This window comes from Embiotoca jacksoni, unplaced genomic scaffold, assembly GCF_022577435.1.
Source record: "Embiotoca jacksoni isolate LCO1_2020_lvr unplaced genomic scaffold, fEmbJac1.0.p SCAF_6, whole genome shotgun sequence".
Classification (NCBI taxonomy): domain Eukaryota; kingdom Metazoa; phylum Chordata; class Actinopteri; family Embiotocidae; genus Embiotoca; species Embiotoca jacksoni.
In genome coordinates this window covers 6,222,486-6,241,405 of record NW_027185414.1, presented here as the reverse complement: position 1 = coordinate 6,241,405, position 18,920 = coordinate 6,222,486, and the positions used below count along the sequence as shown (strand labels likewise).

At 41.6% G+C, this 18,920-nt stretch overlaps 1 protein-coding gene across 3 annotated transcripts in view; it reads left to right on the top strand.

Annotated features, from left to right (window-relative positions):
* The window catches only part of chd9 (chromodomain helicase DNA binding protein 9), a 68,139-nt gene that overhangs the window by 33,968 nt on the left and 15,251 nt on the right, over positions 1-18,920 (top strand). For all 3 annotated transcript variants that reach the window (XM_069174280.1, XM_069174279.1, XM_069174281.1), the window contains 15 exons: positions 2,208-2,316; positions 4,987-5,133; positions 5,722-5,790; positions 6,058-6,113; positions 6,810-6,927; positions 7,263-7,349; positions 7,622-7,759; positions 8,781-8,902; positions 10,309-10,552; positions 12,648-12,824; positions 12,951-13,094; positions 15,108-15,363; positions 15,854-16,064; positions 18,315-18,510; positions 18,661-18,843. In XM_069174280.1, coding sequence (XP_069030381.1) covers positions 2,208-2,316; positions 4,987-5,133; positions 5,722-5,790; positions 6,058-6,113; positions 6,810-6,927; positions 7,263-7,349; positions 7,622-7,759; positions 8,781-8,902; positions 10,309-10,552; positions 12,648-12,824; positions 12,951-13,094; positions 15,108-15,363; positions 15,854-16,064; positions 18,315-18,510; positions 18,661-18,843 — 2,257 coding nt within the window. The remainder of the gene's footprint in view (positions 1-2,207; positions 2,317-4,986; positions 5,134-5,721; positions 5,791-6,057; positions 6,114-6,809; positions 6,928-7,262; positions 7,350-7,621; positions 7,760-8,780; positions 8,903-10,308; positions 10,553-12,647; positions 12,825-12,950; positions 13,095-15,107; positions 15,364-15,853; positions 16,065-18,314; positions 18,511-18,660; positions 18,844-18,920) is intronic.

The following is an 18,920-nucleotide window of genomic DNA, read 5'->3' as shown; positions in this document are numbered from 1 at the left end:
GAAATGTAGGTGCATGAAGGATGTCAACTAGAATGCTTTATCTTGGAGGAGTAATGGAGACAAAATTAGGAAGTGGAAACAATAAATGAAAACATTGGTAGTGTTTCTTCATAGTACATTTGCTATCTTTGTTTGGCTTATGTTCCTTACAGGACTTGCATATTGTCCAGCCGGCTGCATTCCTGTCTTGTACACACTCTCTGTCTAAAGTACTGACTTGCTGATTGTCAAACAGAATAATTTATTGACTAGCGTGGGAATCTTTGTTCACATTATGCATCTCTAATGTAATCTCATAGGAGCAAGCCCCACAGGGTCATACTCCTCACTAGAGACATGCATCTGCTGACATACCTGCTCATGCAGCAGTCTGTCTGAAAAGGATGTGTGGCGTGTGGAGCGTGTTTCTCTTTGTGGGGAGGGTTTGTTATGTGTATGCAATGTGTTGGAGCGTGAAAGAAGAAAAATGTCATTGTGTGTTTATATATATATATATATATATTTATTTATTTATTTATTTCCCACTAACATCACACCAAGCTAGAGATTTGGCGCCTGTGGCTTGCACGAGATAATACATGTGGAGAAGCACACGATAGGAAATGTCTGCATATGTGGTGAGAGAATATATGGGGAAAGGTCACAGAAATAATATGTGAGTGTGTGTGTGTGTGAGGAAGAGAGCGTTAGAGCATGAGGCACTGGCAAAAAGTCAAAGCTTGCGTCCATTCATTGTGCAATCTGCTGATATTTGGGCTGTGGGTAGCATCTTAGCAGTCTGTCTTCTATAATTGTACATTAGGCCATGGTGAGAATTTCAACACTCACGAACTAGCAATGGTAGTGTAAAAAGAAAATAAGACATATTTGCCAAATTATAATCCAATGATGTGGGCCTGAATCTGCAGACTGGGGAGGAGCTTCAGCAAAGCACTGAATTCCTGACTGCATAAACTCAGGCAGCTCACATTGTGGCATTGTTAATGCGTGTAGGCATTCCCTACAATCCTTCCACCGCTGCTGTTGTATATATGTTGAGTTGAAAAACTGCATGCTGACAGCTGTACAGTGAGATATTCCTTGTGAGGCTACTGCTGCAAATGCATCTATTCTTGATGGACCTCAGCAGATTTATGAACACTTGCACAACTCTGTCTTATCGTTTGGTGGTGCAGATGCAGGGACTAAGTATGTGGAGTCTACAGTGAAATGATGAAATGGTTTTGCATGTCTACCCATCCTTTTATAATCCATTACACACACCCAAGCAGGTCTTTATCTACCTGCTTAGAAGCAGTTAAAAGTCTGAATGTAGATTTAGTGCAAACTAACTTCTTGAGATAACTGCCAGTTCTCTTTGCCTTGAAGGAGTAATGTGTTGGATTTAGTGGCATCTAGCTGTGAGCCTGCAGACTGTAAACAACTGAACACCCCTCATTTAACTCTCCACTTCCAAGTGTGTAAGAGAATCTACAGCGGCCATTGTAGAAATGTGGCATTGCAAGGCGGTGTGTAGATATGAAGGGCTCGATTTTAAGGTAAAGAAAACACACCGATTCTTAGTTTCAGGTGACTGCTCACTAATAAAAACATAATCCTGAATATTACGCTCCATTTCTGCCAATAGATCCTCCTAAATTCTTCACACTGAACCTTTAAGGTTTGTATTGTGACTGGCTGTTATGAAACGAGTTCAGTTTCCATTAAAAGAGCTCGGCTAAACCTAATGTGAATTACACAAATCAAGAGTTCCTATAAATTCCCTGTCATTAGAGTGCTGAGCCCCTATCTGTACTTCCATGTCTCATCTGATCTGTACATGCAGAGTTGTGGGACAAAAATGAACACGTTGATTTGCCCATGCAGTGCACTGATACTAAAACAGTAAATATGTTGTACAGTATGTTGTAGGCCTTCATCGCATGGATATTTTCATCAGGTTTATGTGAGATAGACACTAATGTTTGTGAGACTCATAAACAACAGGGTTCAAGGTGCCTAGATTTAGAGAACATACCGTAAATGAACTTTATTCTGTACAAGTCAAATGGTGATAGACCAAAGGCGTTTCTGTATCTTTAAGGTTTTTCTTCACCCAAAATACACCCATAAACTAAAGTGCAGTAAATACTATGTTCATGGAGCAGGTTTTCATTTCTCTGGCCTCAGTTTCATTGTATTCATGGTCTGTTTTTTCTTTCCCTCAGGAAAATTGTCATCAAGATTGGAAAGAAGAAAAAGCGAAAGCCAGAGTCCTCAGAGGAGGAGTCAGATGATGCTCCTCCCCCTCGACACACCTCGAAGAATGACGATTCTGTAAGTCCCAGCGTGTACACACACACGTATATATGTATAAACATACAGTACAACTCAAGTACAAGCCTGTAACTGGGGTTGTACTACCTGGGAGCACTTGTTTCATCACACTGTGAAATATGAGCCCCAACTTGTGAGACAACACTTTGATTCCAGCTGTGAATTCAGCTACGTTTGACTGTTTAAGTTCTCCACTTTATTCAGATGTGGTATTCGTGTTATCGCCTGTGGTGTAATACCTCTGCAGAAAGAAAACAAAGGCAAAGGCTGACTTTTTTTTTCTTTTACCACTCTGATAAAAGTGATTGAGTGAAGTGGTGTCCTTGGCCTAACTGTTCACACAGCTGCCGAGTGTGGAGGGAAGGCTTCGCTGCTTTAGTTTGAGCCTGGAAGGACTGCCTCTGTGGTTCATGTGGAGGTCATGCAGTGGGTGGCTATCTCAAGTACATATTATTATCTGTATTGATGGTGATGGAGAAAACTGACAGCAGAGAGGTGTTATGTCGGTCAAAGCCTCGACAGTAGCACATGCACACACCTACATGTGAGACTAATGGCAAAATAATTTGTGTTCAGCATTGTTCAGATGTCTTAATTTGAGAGGATACGTTGCCACGGCAACCAGTGAAATTAAAATATCAACTTCTTTTATATCTCTGTTTTGTTTTTCCACATGGTGATATTATGGCAAATTAAATACTGCTCATTTATAGTTGAGATTATTTAACTCAGAAAAAAACAGGTGTATCCACTAATGAAAGATGTCTCACTTTAATGGAAAACTTGTCATCAATTAAAGCCATGCTAGACAATATTCCACATGCTTTTTTCAGATAGTTGTAATCAATAAAGGGAATTCAAATGCACGAGTGAAATATCAGGGAGTGTATATATCATCTCTACTATATAACATGCAATATAAAATCTATTGAATTTATGCAATATCATCTCAATATGTTTAGAGATAAATTATGTTCAGCAATTTAATTTATCGTTGAGTGTGGTATTATTATGTCAGTGAACTCATTCAAGTTCTCCTGAAGAGATCCACTCTGTAATGACCTCCATTGGACTTTAACTGGGCTATGAGGTTACACTTGGATTTGCTCTGACATAATTCTGAGGTCAAAATACAGCAAAAGACTTGCATACAGTCAAACTTTCATAACTGCTGTCCAGTTCTAATCAACAGCATCACGTATCACAGTAATGTTATGGCTTTTTTTTTTCCATGTGATCTTATTAATAATCACAAAAGTAGTCGGTGACACCTGAGTGTATCCTTTTTTTTTTTTTTTTTTTTACACTTTATTCTGCATTGTGGGCTCCTTTTACCGACTGCTAAGGCCTGACAGATATCTGACATGTGACGAGTGACATGACCGAATGAGTGGGGACGACAAGAGACGCCCCAGCACCTCTCTCTCTCTCTAGCTCTCTCCTTTTTAAGTCCTATCCGGACTATATCCTATGATATAATTACTCCGCTCCTTAAATGGCGCCCCTGGCCTTAATTAAAGCAGTCTGTTGATGACTCATTTAGGATGATCCTGTGGCAGAAGTCAAAGTAGCGTGGCCGACAGCGAGAACAGAAGCGCGGTCTCCTCGGGGGTGCGGGCCTGTTGTCGTGTCATGTGCCGGGTTTGACTTTACAGCTTCTGGTCAGCTTGAGTTTGTGGATGCGAGGGTATATCTCCACAGGGACATTATACTGCACACCTAATTAACTTTGGCTCAGTGGCATTTATTCCTAATTAACTACATATTATCATTAGGAGGGGCTCATGTATTGATGCAGGATATAGCAGCCCACGCATATGATAATTATAAAGGCTTGACAGGAAGGAAAAGAAAGAAGCTGGATTTTAAAGCTCTCTAGTTTTTCTGTTTTTTCTCACAGAGCACTTTCTTTTTTCTGGATTTCCTATTTGTTTTATTGAAATGCAACAAGGTCATTCATGGGTTTATGCCCTGCAGGACAAGAGAATCCTTGTTCTCATTTTCAGCTTGGAAAAGTGTGATTCTTAAATGGTTTTGTCATTCATTCATGTTTTTCAAGTCCAACAACTGACTTGTTGTGATATCAAAGAAGACATGTGAGACATTTATTACAATTATTAGCTTGATTTTATTTGTTACGTGTTGTAGATGTTATCAAATATGTCGGGGACACTTTGATCAGCCGTGGGAACGTTACCACATTGTCTGCAAGTTGTTGCTGTTACTTTGACTACCATGAATATGAGAGATATTATATCTTAACTAAGCAGGAAGTAGCCTCACACTCAGCCTGGATAATAAATCAATCTTTAATTCTGATATTAGAGCAGTGCGTTTTTTGAAGTAGTGAAACATTGCCTTTGCTGACAAAAGCTTAGACAGTACTGCTTCAACAAACACGCCACTGAAGCATATTTATTACAATAAGGATGCAGTAATTATTAGTCAGATAATGTGTTCCAGCCATTTGGGACATTGTCAGGATAGGAAATGAAAAACTGAGAAATATTTGTCACAATCACCTCAGGAAGAGTAACCAACCAAGTTTTTGTTTTGCAGTTGAGAAATTGATTTATGAAGTGCTCAAGAGCAGTAGATTTTCTTTTTTTTTTTCTTTTTTTTTTTTTTTTAATGTAAATGTGCTTCTCCGTCCTTATCTTTGTTCTCTAGAAGAGGCGGTCTAATCGCCAGGTGAAGAGGAAGAAATATGCTGAAGAGCTCGAGGCCAGGTTGTCAGATGAGGAAGTCAAGGTTATCATGAAAGCCAAGAAAACCAACGCTGCATCGTCCAAAACACCCGCTCTTCAACTGTTTGTAGTAAGTAGTCTTTAAATAAGCCACATTATTTTCATTGCAGTATTTGTTCACTTAAAAAGAAAAAGGAATGATGGACATAAATATTGTTGAGAAGACCTTCGTTATATACTGAAAGACAAGAGTCCATTTTGGAGAGTAGCAACAGGGCTGCATGCTCCTGGAAGAGCAGAACAGCCTGTTCTTTTCACCAACACATTGTGACGTACAAACCAGGACCCCTGCAGTAAGCTTGAACAAGAAGTGAAGATACAATATTGAGTGCCCAGTTTTAATGACTTGGATGCAACAGCAGATACATTAGAGGAGGAGAACTGTGAACACTCTAAAATATTGTTCAGTCATTTTTTTAAATCTTTTTTTTTTTACTGTAAATTGTGCAGAAGTTCCACCTTTGTTTGCATTGTCTAAATCTGTTGTGCTTTTCAGGTGTCAGTTTTATCCATGTAATCCAGAATCACAAATTTGCCAGAGGGATTTACAGTTTGCACAACACACAACAAGCCCCCGGTGTTTGGTTTTTGAATTATGCTTGCGGAGACCATGAAGTAACACGCAACATTAAATGTTTCATGTCCACTGCGTTTGCAGGAAAATCCCAGTGAAGAGGACGCTGCTGTCGTCGACAAAATCATGTCTTCTCGGGTCGTTAAGAAGGAGGTAAAGATTTACGTGTTTCTTCCCTGGAGTTCAGTGTTTGTACGAGGCAGTGAATAGTTTCACAATCTTGATAAAAGTCGCCATTGCAATTAAAGTCGCTTGATAGTCAGATCTGAATTATTAATTAGCATTGCCTAATAGATTGTTACGACTGCATTATATCACTTTATTTGTATTTTTACGAGTGTTTTTTTTTTTGTCTACAAACTAAATTAAAGCTTTGCTCCTAATAATTCTATTCCTCTGTTGTTTTAAACCTCTCTGCAGGTCTCTGCTGGAGTGGTGGTTGAAGGGGAGGAGTTTTTTGTCAAATACAAAAACTAGTAAGTTTATTGTTCAGTCATAGCTTTTGAGTGATTTCTGGTACATTTTTAAACCTACTAAGTGTGTGACCTGTTCATAGACACTGCTCCAGATGCTGCTGTTGCACATATCTTTCTAAATTATAACACACATTTTAAAAACTAAAGTGAGATTATAACAGAAAGAATGCTGAATAAGAAGCAGCGTCCTTGGGACAGTTTTTAGTATAGCCATAAATGTTATCATCAAATTTGGCATCAGTCATTTAATTTTTCTTGTATAAACTCAGGAATATTAATACAAATTCCTGCTCATTTCCACAGAAAATTGTCAGTGAGAGAGTTTTGAATATGAGGATTCATGAGCTGCACTCAGTCTCCCTGAGAAATAATTTATTTTTATATGACATGATAATCTGTCATCAGCCAGATCACATCCATTACTTCTTAGCCAAAGGATGAAAATATGTATGTCACCCTAGGAAATTTCTAAAACAAATATGACTGAGGAGATCAGTTCAAACAGCACTGCCAGCAAAAGACTGACCACATCTGCAATCTGTGATCACACCTGCTGGCCTCAGCAGTCGCCCCAGATGATGTTAACAAGGTGCTTTTCAGGGATTCTTACCCTGGTCTGATATTGTGTGTGTGTGTGTGTGTGTGTGTGTGTGTGTGTGTGTGTGTGTGTGTGTGTGCGTGTGTGTTTTTTGTTAGCTCTTACCTACACTGTGAGTGGGCCACGGAGCAGCAGCTGGAGAAGGACAAGAGGATTCAGCAGAAGATCAAACGCTTCAAGACGAAACAAGCACAGAGGGCGCTGTTCTTCGCAGATGTAAGGCTGTGTGACTGTTGTGTCTGTGGACAAACTGTATTACTCTCCCCGTGTGGACTCATATTTTAGCGTTCCTTTGAGCAGGTGTGTGTTTTCCAAATTTTTGGTCTTTTAAGGACAGGTGTGTATCATGTCCATATGTATATAAGTATTGTGTGTGGATGTTTAAAGACACTTTGTGGGCAGGCACATCTGTGTGCATATATTTGAATCTCTTTACTCGCCCAGTCGATACAGCACTGATGTTTATCTCAGATTCCAGATGGTGAGTGGGCACTTTATTCTCTGCTTTACGGTCTCTCTTTTCCTTTTGTTGTTCTTTCCGTGTCTCTCAGATGGAGGAGGACCCGTTTAACCCTGACTATGTAGAGGTAGACAGAGTGCTGGAGGTGTCGTATTGTGAGGACAAAGACACAGGAGAGGTAAAATCAATCCTTTCATTTTTTTTGAATCACACATGTGAGTAGCAGTGTGTGTTTGTGTGTACGTTCCTGAACATGTTTGACTCTTTTTTTTTTGTTTGTGTGTGTGGTTTTGTTCCATTCAATATATTCTCCACTCCAGTGTCTTTGTATCTTCAAAATGCCCAAGGCCATCCTAATGGGCTTCCCTGCAGCCTTTGTTAATATCATAAAAGCAGAGCTTGGCCTCGCTCTAGTCTTTTTCAGTGCTAATTCTCCTCTGCCTGCTGCAGGAAGTGGTGTACTACCTGGTGAAGTGGTGCTCTCTGCCTTACGAGGACAGCACCTGGGAGCTGAAGGACGATGTAGATCAGAGCAAGATTGAAGAGTTTGAGCAGCTGCAGGCAGTCAAGCCAGACTCGCGCAGGACGGTAAGCCGTGCCCGCCAGCCCTCTTCAGTTATTAGTGTATTTCCATTTTTCTCTACTGCTCTTATACTGCATATTCTTTTTGTTTTGTTGCTGGTATTTTTTAAGTGTTAATAAGGATGTTCCACCGTTTTAAAATATGAAATGGAATCTGTGGAAAGAAAGTGTTTACGCTGCACCGACAAACATTTGCTGTATGGTGAAATTAATTGGCATCATCACCAAAACATTAAACTCACACAGTGAAGCGAACAGACTTAAAAGACAAACACCTGCTGTCATTTTCTTGAATATCAGTGTGTGGTGTTTTTATTGGAAAGCTATAACTATGACTATGTTTTAATCAGAGGATATTTCCTTGTGAAGACTAGAAAGAGCGAGTGAACAAACGGAAAGGTAAAATTTAGGAGAGAAAAATCTTTCAAAGAAAACATTGTTTTCCAGCTTAACCTGTTGTTTCACTTTCACTGAGCAACAAAACATCGTCATAATTACAATATAACTTAGTAACCCAACTACACAGATATCGGTCATGTAAGTTGTTCCTCTATTTCTTCTTCAGGTTATCTTTCCTCTCGCCACATACACCTCCCTGTTCACACTTTACCGACCTGTGATTGTAACAGTTGGTCCGTTAAGGTCAAATAAGTAGTACAGATAGTAACATACAGCATATGTTGTTCCAGGGAGACAAACGTTCAGAATTCAAACACCATGTGGTTTTGATGCTACCCTGTTGCTGCACTAGTGTGTTTGAACCGTCGCTCTGTTTCTCCTCAATCTTATTCAACTCTTTAGAGTCTTTTCGGCTCGACTTCATGTACCTGCCTTCTGTATTTCTGTACCTGTCGTACCTTTAAGACCATTGTCGATTCCTGGCTCCTTCAATCAGAGATTGGAAAATGCTTATTACTGCTTATGATTGTGTGTAGAATATAAAATATATTCATACTTTTTCAAAGTCCACAGAAATGTTTAATCCAAATTGCAATATGAAGTCTCTCTTTAAAATGTGTCACTTTAGGAGCGACCTCCAGCCAATCTGTGGAAGAAGAGGGATCAGTCGAGGGAATACAGGAACGGCAACGGCCTCAGGGACTACCAGCTCGAGGGGGTCAACTGGCTCCTCTTCAACTGGTACAACAGGTCAGTCTCAAGTATTGTGTATGTACACGGTGCAGACTGTACAGACCTGGACCATATACACTCTGAAAAGTAACCTCTCTATGTAGTGCTGGCCTGAATCTGTCATCGTGGTATCTGACTGATATCTGTAGCCCTGACACTGACCAGGGTGTTTTATGGTTATGACACAACAGCGGCGACATCAACATGAAATGAAGTGAACACTTGTTCATAGGGTGCTTTAAAATGTGATAAAATGCTTGAGTTGTTGCATTGACATATAAATCTGTAAAATTAAATCTAAAAGCTAAATGTAAAAGCCCCTGCTCTCCATAAAGGTTATAATATTCAGTTTTGCTTTTTGCACAGGTGTGATAATACGACTGCATGGTCACTTTGGAGGATGTAGTTTATGGTTCTGTTGTTTTGCATCATATAAACAGGTTGTTTCTCTTTGACAGAAAGTCAAAATAACAGAAGCATCTGCCCGTGCAGAATACTAGAATACATTTATCGATGGATTCTACGCGGACATTTTGTGTTTCAAGAGGACTCTTCTGGGTGTGTTGGGACTGCAGATAATGAATAATTAATGACTTCTCCTGTTTTGTATCCTGTGTGTGTGGACCATGCTGCGTTTTGGCTGTATTCACATTATTTGGTTGGGCCTGTGAGGAGTCAAATTTCCTGTCAAGGTGAACTCTGCTGCAACAACAATTGCTTTTCTTCGCCCACGATCACAAAAGAAGCGCTGCACAGTACATCTGGAGTACACGGTGTCAGCGTGCTTGCATTAACCCTGGGAATTGGTTTTGTTATGTGTGAGCATGCAGCAGTTTGTGTATGCCTACGCAGAGAGATTCATCAAAAGTAGCGAGCTGCTTAAGAGGCCGGTGGGAATATCTGCACGTTGCAATTAGCATCAAGACATAATACCCCCACCCACTGGACAGCTGAATAAATGGCTTGCCGGAGTGCACCACGCAGCAGAGGCAGTTGCATTTGCCATTATGTTGGATCACATATCTTTGGTCTGTTATTACTGCTGATGATGTCGTTTTCTCCTCCGTTGTTTTCTGTTTATTCTTTTAGTATCATGGGATTTTAGCGTTTTCCTTGTTTCACTCCCTTTTCTCTTCTGCCCCCCCACCCGCTCCACCCACCCGCTCCACCGCACATTTAGTGTGGCAGCAGCAGAAGAAATGTTACATGCAACAGAAATTCTCTTGATGAATACACAGCACTTTGTCTTGCTGATATGGCGATATAATGCCTCCTGCGGCAACATAGTTAGACTTTAAACATCCACAACCCCCCCACACACACACACTGTCTGCTGTATGTTATAATTTATAACCTTTTTAAATTATACCCCACCTGTGTCGCCACCTTTTCTCTTCTCATCTTCGTTACCGTCCACCTTTCAGACGGAACTGCATCCTGGCAGACGAGATGGGCCTGGGAAAGACCATCCAGTCCATCACGTTCCTGGAAGAGATCCAGCGCGTGGGCATCAAGGGGCCCTTCCTCATCATCGCCCCGCTCTCCACCATCGCCAACTGGGAGCGCGAGTTCCATACTTGGACCCACCTCAACGTCATCGTCTACCATGGAAGCATGGTCAGCAGGCAGATGCTCCAGCAGTACGAGATCTATTTCAGGGATGCGCAGGTAAATGGGCACTGAGCACTTACATCTTTTTACCTGTAATTTTCATAGAGGAGGTGATGAATTGAGTGAAGCTGAACAAGAGTGTATTTCCAGCATCCGAATCGTTTTAATATATGCATTAGTTTGGGAGCAGCTCCCAGTTCGCCTGCGTGTAAATTTGTGTTAGCAGGGTGTTGTGTAAAAAGAGCATTTGGTGACATTAATACTTAAGTTGGACAACAAAATCAGCACAGCACCTCACACCTATCGCTCAGGGGTAGTAACACAGCACAGACATTAAAGCACACAGCGCACTCCAAGATTGAAGGTTTAAAGCCCTGAAAGTTGCCACTACGGAAGGCAGTTTTCTTCATGTTATACATTTCTGGTCAAATATAAACTGTGTTAATAGATGAAGGTAAAGCAGTGCAGCCATTGGTTTTGTATTTATTTAAGAAAGAGCACCAGCGGGAAAGCCTTGAGGAGCTGAGTGAGAATCAGTTGTGGATACACAAAGAGGCCTCCAGCTTGTCTCACTTCCCTAACACAAAGAGAATCATGAGGATTGAGAGGCCTTTTAGTTCATTCTGAAACACCTAATATTTCCTTTTGAAAGAGAAGCAGGCAGAAAGCAATACTGCTGCGCCTACCTTCAGAGTGGAAAGCAGTGATTCATTTCGATTAAAATAATCACAGTGCTTTTTTAGAAAACGGCAACACTGTGTCAGCAACATGAAATCCTGTGAGTAATGTAATGATATGTTTCAAAACAGGAGGCCCAGATATAACAATGGGAGTCGGATATTGAAAAGCCAGGCAGGATGTGATTACTTTGTGCAACACAAAGCCCAGATACACTTTACAGTTCTGTATCTACTGCAGCAAACTCACTTAGCACGATGTTTGAGAAGGAAAACTGTTCACCTGTAGACCGAGGAAAACAAGCAGCAGTTGAAAGATAGAGGATTTCTCTACTCGGCAGAAGTTCTCTCAAAAGAAAATAGTTTGGATCAATGCTGTGTGTTAAAGAATTGGCAGAAAAGGTGTCATTTTTGTGACTTTATTGATTCAGCTATCACAAAAATAATGTAATATTTCTTCAAAATCGATACACATGGAGCAAGTAGTGCTACAGGTTTTAGATCTCGCTTGAGAAACTTTAAAAAAGACAAAGCCAATATTGAAATCAAGTTGAACCATTAATGAAGCCGAATGTTAATCTGTGTTGGACGTGAGAACATTGTAACGAATAAGTGGTCTCTAATTGGTGTATAATAAGAATCAAAGAAGAGGCCGTGTCTGACAATAAGGAGGCTGCGAGGTCGTTAGTGCGTCTTTCTGTGGTTGGCAGCCCATGTGATCGAAGTCCATGTGATGAGTCACAACAGGCGGTTGGGAGCCCTCAGTATTCAGACGAACCATAGGAGGAATTAAGGCGAGTGAGAGCAGAGCAGAGTGGAGCTGCCACCAGGCTGTCTCCCAGGCAGCCTGTGATGTCATTGCAGCCCCCCCAAGGGGAGCTCTGTCAACACCGCTCAGGCATATCACAGAGAGTGGCTCCTCTATAGCAGTCTGCTGGCTGGCTGTGGGAGGCGGTTACTGGATAACCGAGTATCCCTCGAGGACTGTTGTCAAGGCAATAGATACAAATGGAGAGGTGGGGTAAAGCAAAGCCTCCCAAGACATACAAACAAATAAACAAACAGTTCGAAAGACCCACCAGCAGGTCCTCTCGCTGGATATCTCTAACCAGGAGGCGTGTTTTTAGATTGCCTGTGAACTCTTAAATAAAGGAAACCATATGTTTGCTGTCAAGAATTAAAAGCTGCTGGTAGTAGTAGTAGGTTTCTAATGTTAACAGGCAAAAAGAGCAACTGCGCTCTGGAGAACAATTTCCCACTTCAACAATTACATACTCATTATGGTGCCTTACAAAGCAGTAATTTTTCATCACCGTACATATCCTGAATTATTCAAATAAATGAAATGAGATATTTCTTACAGCTAAGCAAAGGGAATATTTTTAAATCCACACAGTGCCTCCACTTGTGAAACAGACACTGTCTTGTTCATAATACCACAGATGTCAATCTACATCTCTCCTTTTTGTCTGAAGGGTCGTGTGATACGAGGCGCCTACAGGTTCCAGGCCGTTATCACCACATTTGAGATGATCCTGGGAGGCTGTCCCGAACTCAACGCCATAGATTGGCGCTGCGTGATCATCGATGAGGCCCATCGTCTCAAGAACAAGAACTGCAAGCTGCTAGAGGGGTTCAAGCTCATGAGCCTGGTACATAAACCATCTGCTTAGAGAGAGAGTGACGAGTTATAATAACATTTTAGATAACTTCAGTGCAGAATAAAATCTATTTGAAGCTTTTCTTAACGTTGAATTTGTACTCTTGTCCTCTTTAAGGAGCACAAGGTCCTGCTGACAGGGACTCCTCTCCAGAACACAGTGGAGGAGCTCTTCAGCCTGCTCCACTTCCTGGAGCCGGCCCGCTTCCCCTCCGAAAACACCTTCATGCAGGAGTTTGGAGACCTCAAGACTGAGGAGCAGGTGAGCTTGCGGATATTTGCAGATTATATTTTAACATGGTTATATTTTGAATGTTCAGAATCAGTGGTACATAAATAAACCAGAATGAGCATACTGTATAACATGAACAGGTCAGAGAATGTAGTTTGGGCTCTTGGTGCCATTTTTGTCACCTTGATGTTGACAGTCGTTAAATCATGTTACTGTTGTTGAATTATGAAGGAAAACCAAACTGACATGTCACTCAGTGCTGCTCCAGACCGTTGTTCTTGTTGTCCTCCATAGCACCGAAATCTCCACTCTGATAGCTTTCTGCTGGTGGCAGCATAGATTCTGTTCACTCTGTCACTCTGAAAATGAATCTTCATTGTTTTCATTGTGTGTTGCGTTGCCACCAGAGCCTCCGGACTGAGACGTATTCATAGAAATCCGATCCAATCGCATTTCAAACCACCTCCAAATATGGTTTTGATCCGGTTTGCAAAAATCACATTTCGTGTGGTTTTTTTTCCTGCTGTTTTCAAAAATGAATGTGTATACAAGCTGGGTATGACAAAATAGTAATTTGGGCTGGCAGTCTGAACAGGGCCAAAGATTCTGTTGGTACAGATGGAAGCCTTGAAGTGGGCCTTTTACTAACTAGGCCACAGTGATCTCTCGCTCTCTCTCTCTCACACACACACACACACACACACACAGTGGTTAATAATAATGGATAAAGGCGTATTATCTGATGAGGTATTGACACAATTGCTCACAAAAATAAGGCTTTGACAGCTCCTCCTGCATATTGCTGTTTGGCATTTCATTTTTAGCCAGTTAAGAGATGCTCACAGAAAAGGCCATTAAATTATGTTTGAAGTGTGAGGCCGCAAGTTACAATATTTGGAGCAGCCAGTACTCAATGCATTGTAGTAAACCTAGAGGCCACTGGAAATGTGTTATCCTTTTTACAGTAAAAAGCTGCTTGTGTTAAGAGAGACACATGTTCTGTACAGTATGTGCAGGAAGACAAGAACACGGGTTGTTTAAAGCTGGCCCAATCTTTGTGGTGGAGTATTCAATAAGCTGTGATGCTCTTCTGCAGCACTAACTTGTGATTGTGGAATGAAAAAAAAATACATAATCTGAACACCGGTTTCCAAATAGAATACATACATGATGAAATTAAGGAAGCCTATTATCTCTATTATCCCGACAGTACCATTCAAATATATGATGTAGGGTTTTGATTGAAATACCGTACGAGTCCAGTTTTGTCTTTGACTCCTGCCTTAAAAGGAAGATTGTTTCTATAGATGAGCTACCGGTAACTGCAGCTGAGCTGCGCTTACCCTGTTAGCACAGTCATTATTTACATAATGTATTTTATCTGCTTTTAGTGGTTCTTTGCATCTGCATCAACAGTTACAGCTGTGAAACACATTTACACGTGTGATGATGCGTGTCAATTACTTAATTGAAACAGAAACCGCGGAGCACTTTTTCCAACAGACTCATCCAGCTGCGCTGTCACAAGGACCGACACAGGAGATCACTCCTACTCACTGCAATAAGACTGTACAATAAATCACCTCTGGCCAAATCAATCTCACAACTATAACACCGTTACACTGTTGTTTGTTTGTTTGTTTGGTTAAATATTTTCACTATTGTTCAGTTAGTTCATTTAATATTATTCTATTTTATTGTATATATTGTGCATTTGTATATTTCATATTTTTTTACTGTTATTTTTATTGCTTTACCTGTATCTATAAATGCCGTTGTGGCAAAAAAAAAAAAAGTCCCCTTGCGGGATTAGTAAAGTAACCATCTTATCTATCTAAACTGAACAATACACTCATTAGATATAAGGAATAAATCTCATCTTTGCAATGAAAGGGGGACCAAAAGAAAAAAAAGTAATGACATGCATCATAATGTTTGTTCTAACCCACCTCTCATCCTGTCCAAACACAGCATTTGTAAGCCAACGACCGCGTAGCGTAGCGTACAAGCCTGTAACTGTGTTGTCATGTCTGTGGCCCACAGGTTCAGAAGCTCCAGGGAATCCTGAAGCCCATGATGCTGCGTCGTTTGAAGGAGGATGTGGAGAAGAAGCTTGCTCCTAAAGAGGAAACCATCATCGAGGTGGAGCTCACCAACATTCAGAAGAAATACTACCGCGCTATCCTAGAGAAGAATTTCTCCTTCCTGGCTAAAGGAGCCGGCCAGGCAAATATGCCCAACCTGGTGAACACCATGATGGAGCTGAGAAAGTGTTGCAACCACCCCTACCTCATCAAAGGTAGGACGGCAGTGAACGGCTGATAGTTTGTTCAAGTTGAGTTACATTTGAAATGTATAGTTTAGGGAAAGGAGCGGACGGTCTGTATTCAAACAATTTATTGTTTCATCTTCGGGGTGTTAGCGACTCAATTTAGCAGATTTAAGTGTTCAGTATAATTTGCTAACTTAACGACATCAGAATGTGCCCAGAGCAAGGCATTAAAAACTTAACAGAAAACTGCACCAGTAGCAAGTCCATAGCGGCACTTTTTTTTAGTCTAAATCCCATAATTTGGCCTCATATTTCAGATGTTACACAGGCAGTTGAAATTCCATATGTGCCTCGAAAATGTCTTTTTGTGCATGTTTTTGTGTACTCTCGAAAAAAGAAGTGAAACTTGATCTCTGTGGATGGGCATCAGGCATTAAATAGGATTAAAACTCTGGAAAAATAACATGAAGCACGTAAACACAGTTTTGCTGACGTATCTGTGTCTTTGATATGTCAGGGGCAGAAGAGAAAATCCTCGAGGACTTCCGGGAAGTGCACAGCCCCACTGCCATTGACTTTCACCTGCAAGCGATGGTACAATCTGCAGGGAAGCTGGTACTTATTGACAAATTGCTGCCTAAGATGAAGGCAGGAGGGCACAAAGTGCTCATCTTCTCCCAAATGGTGCGCTGCCTGGACATCTTGGAAGACTACCTCATTCAGAGAAGGTAACATACTGCAACTATACAAACTACAGCTAATGTAGACACTAAATCTCTGACCATATTCCATCCCATGTGATGGAAAAGGGAGCACCACATTTTTTTGGGCACACCACGACTGACGGGGTTTTAGTATAGCGCAACAGAACATTGTTGGAAATCATATGGCTGCAAATGGTGAGGAACGGAGCGTACACGTGTCGATGAAGTGGTGTTTTAGCTTGCAAAACAGAACAGCCGATGGCCAGTGAGAGCCACTGCTAGTAGCATTAATAAGAACAGGTACGGGGCCCAGTGTCCAATCACAACAAACAACAAGTCAAAACAACACACACACACACACACACATCCATTTATCCTGGTCAGTGTCACAGGGGTCTGGAACGTATGCCAGCATGCAGGGGACCAAAAAAGCCGCTTCTCCGCTGACAACAGCAGCTCGACTCAGCGCCAGTGTACATGTCTGTAGATGGTACCTGGTACTCTCGCTCTTTAGAGGTGCAGACTCGTGGAAGTTGGTTTTAGTGACAGAGGAACAGGACACAGTTTGTTGCACAGGTAGATCAATGTTTCTTTCAAACACTCGGAAGTTAATGAAGCTGGTATTGTGTTTAATTCCGTGTTCACACAAGCTCCGCCCACGTGAAAACAAGGACGTGGACCCGTGTTCAGGCTCGCACCGAGGTGTTGTGCAAACATGACTGAACTTTGGTAGCTGTTTCTGTATGTCGAGTGTTCTTTTTGTTGAGGTGATTTTGAAAATGAGGGCAGGTCGGTTTCATGCAGTGTCACTATAGTAACGCCGCGGCGTTGAGGGGGAACAGTCTGCTGCGGAAAACAAAATCCAGAAAAGTACCTGTTACCAAAAGGGAGTAGAGTCGAGCCTGTACCATTAGTGGAGATGCAGCTTTAGTCGTGTTCGCAGGCACAACATACGTACAGTCAAGCATGTTATATAACTCACTCTCAAAGTGTCCAGTTCACAAGTCTTTGGATTGAAGGAAATCCGAAGTTTGCGTTGTATGTTCAAATAGATCCCAATATATCACAGCATTCCCATCAAAATATAAAAATAATCCTGTCAAATCGTTTAAAGATGATTTCATCTTTTCTCTTTATCTCCAGCACACTAACTCAATAATATCTCAGCTCCAGCACATGGTTTCAGTTTCAGAGTTCAGAGGGCAATAAACAACAATTTCTCTCACCAAGAAATAAGAGAGGAATTTTTTTTTCTTTTTCTTTTTCTTTTTTAGACAGGATCTGCTTTTTTCCCGTTTCTCTCTTGTTCGCCCACCCACAGAGTTTAGGAGCAGCTTGGAACAATGACTGACAATGATTTGGACTCGCATCGTAGCCATAAAAGCTTCTGTCCCAGCTGAAGTACGACATTGCTTTAGAGAATCAAAGAATTATGAGCTCTCAGCTTTCTTCCTTCTGTCTTGTGTCTGGTTCTCTGTGTCAGCGGTGTCTTGAGTAAAACTTAAAAGTCCCATAAAAAGCAGAAGTGGAGTCTGGGGTCAAGAACATTCAGTCAGATGAGCTTTGAATCAGGTTCAGAATTTTGTGACATTTAGTAATTTACTAATTTTGAATAAGAGTTTGGGATCTGGTTCTCATTTTTGTCTTAAAAACTCTTCTGTCCTTTCCACTCCACTTTCCTAAGTTTTGTGTCTTTCCCTTTACGTCCTTTTATTGCTCTCATGTCTCTGCTTCTCTCTTTCGCTCTCTTCCTTCTGGCTTCCCACCAGAAGCTGGAGCAAACCAGACACTATTGTAAACATTTGAGGTGCTGCGAATCACAGACCTCAGACAGGGTTCAGCAGCAGGTTACAGAAGCCCTCGGGGCTCCAACACATTAGACAAGCGGGAGATTGTGTGAGGTTTCTCTTGAGAGGAAGAGTATTACCCCGGGGAGGTTAGGGGGGGTCGGACTGTGGGAGGGGATGAGAATGGACCGAAGGATGAAAGAGCATAACCACTCCTTGTAGAAACAGACTTATCTTTGATGATGGTGTTTCTCAGGTGTGGAAGGGAAGGGAAATAAAAGAAGAGTTTTGGCTGAAGTGCTGTTGGCGTTAGGATGAGTTAAGCTGGTTATTAAAAGGATATTAGCAAACTGTAAACATCTAACTGGTATTTAGATGTTTAATAAGCTTCTACCTGAAGCTTAATTAAAAGTCTCTCAGTATAACTCATGTATTTGATCAGTTTTTGGGACATCCACGCATCATGGTTTGCTCATTTATGTTGCAGGTACTTGTATGAGCGGATTGATGGGCGTGTTCGTGGGAACCTGCGACAGGCTGCCATTGACCGCTTCAGCAAGCCCGACTCCGACCGCTTCGTTTTCCTTCTGTGTACGAGAGCTGGCGGCCTGGGGATCAACCTCACCGCAGCAGACACCTGCATCATCTTTGACTCTGACTGGAACCCGCAGAACGACCTGCAGGTACGACGGCAAACACTGTACATAGCAGCGGATGCAACGAACTGCTGTAGATTCGTACCATTAATGCTGAGGCACGACAAAAATTCTTAAAATGATCTCTTGTGTGACATTTGACATTGAAACAAATACCCCTATTTCTGTATCTCACAGGCCCAGGCTCGCTGCCATCGGATCGGTCAGAACAAGGCGGTAAAGGTGTACCGGCTGATCACCAGGAACTCGTACGAGCGAGAAATGTTCGACCGCGCCAGCCTCAAGCTGGGCCTGGACAAAGCGGTGTTGCAGAGCATGAGTGGCCGAGATAACAGCCTGGGAGGAAGCACCGGGGGAGGGGTGAGTTTGAGAGTTGTCCAAAATGATCTGCAGTAGAAATGGGGAATTAAATCATTTAGTCATGCAAATTCTGTTCA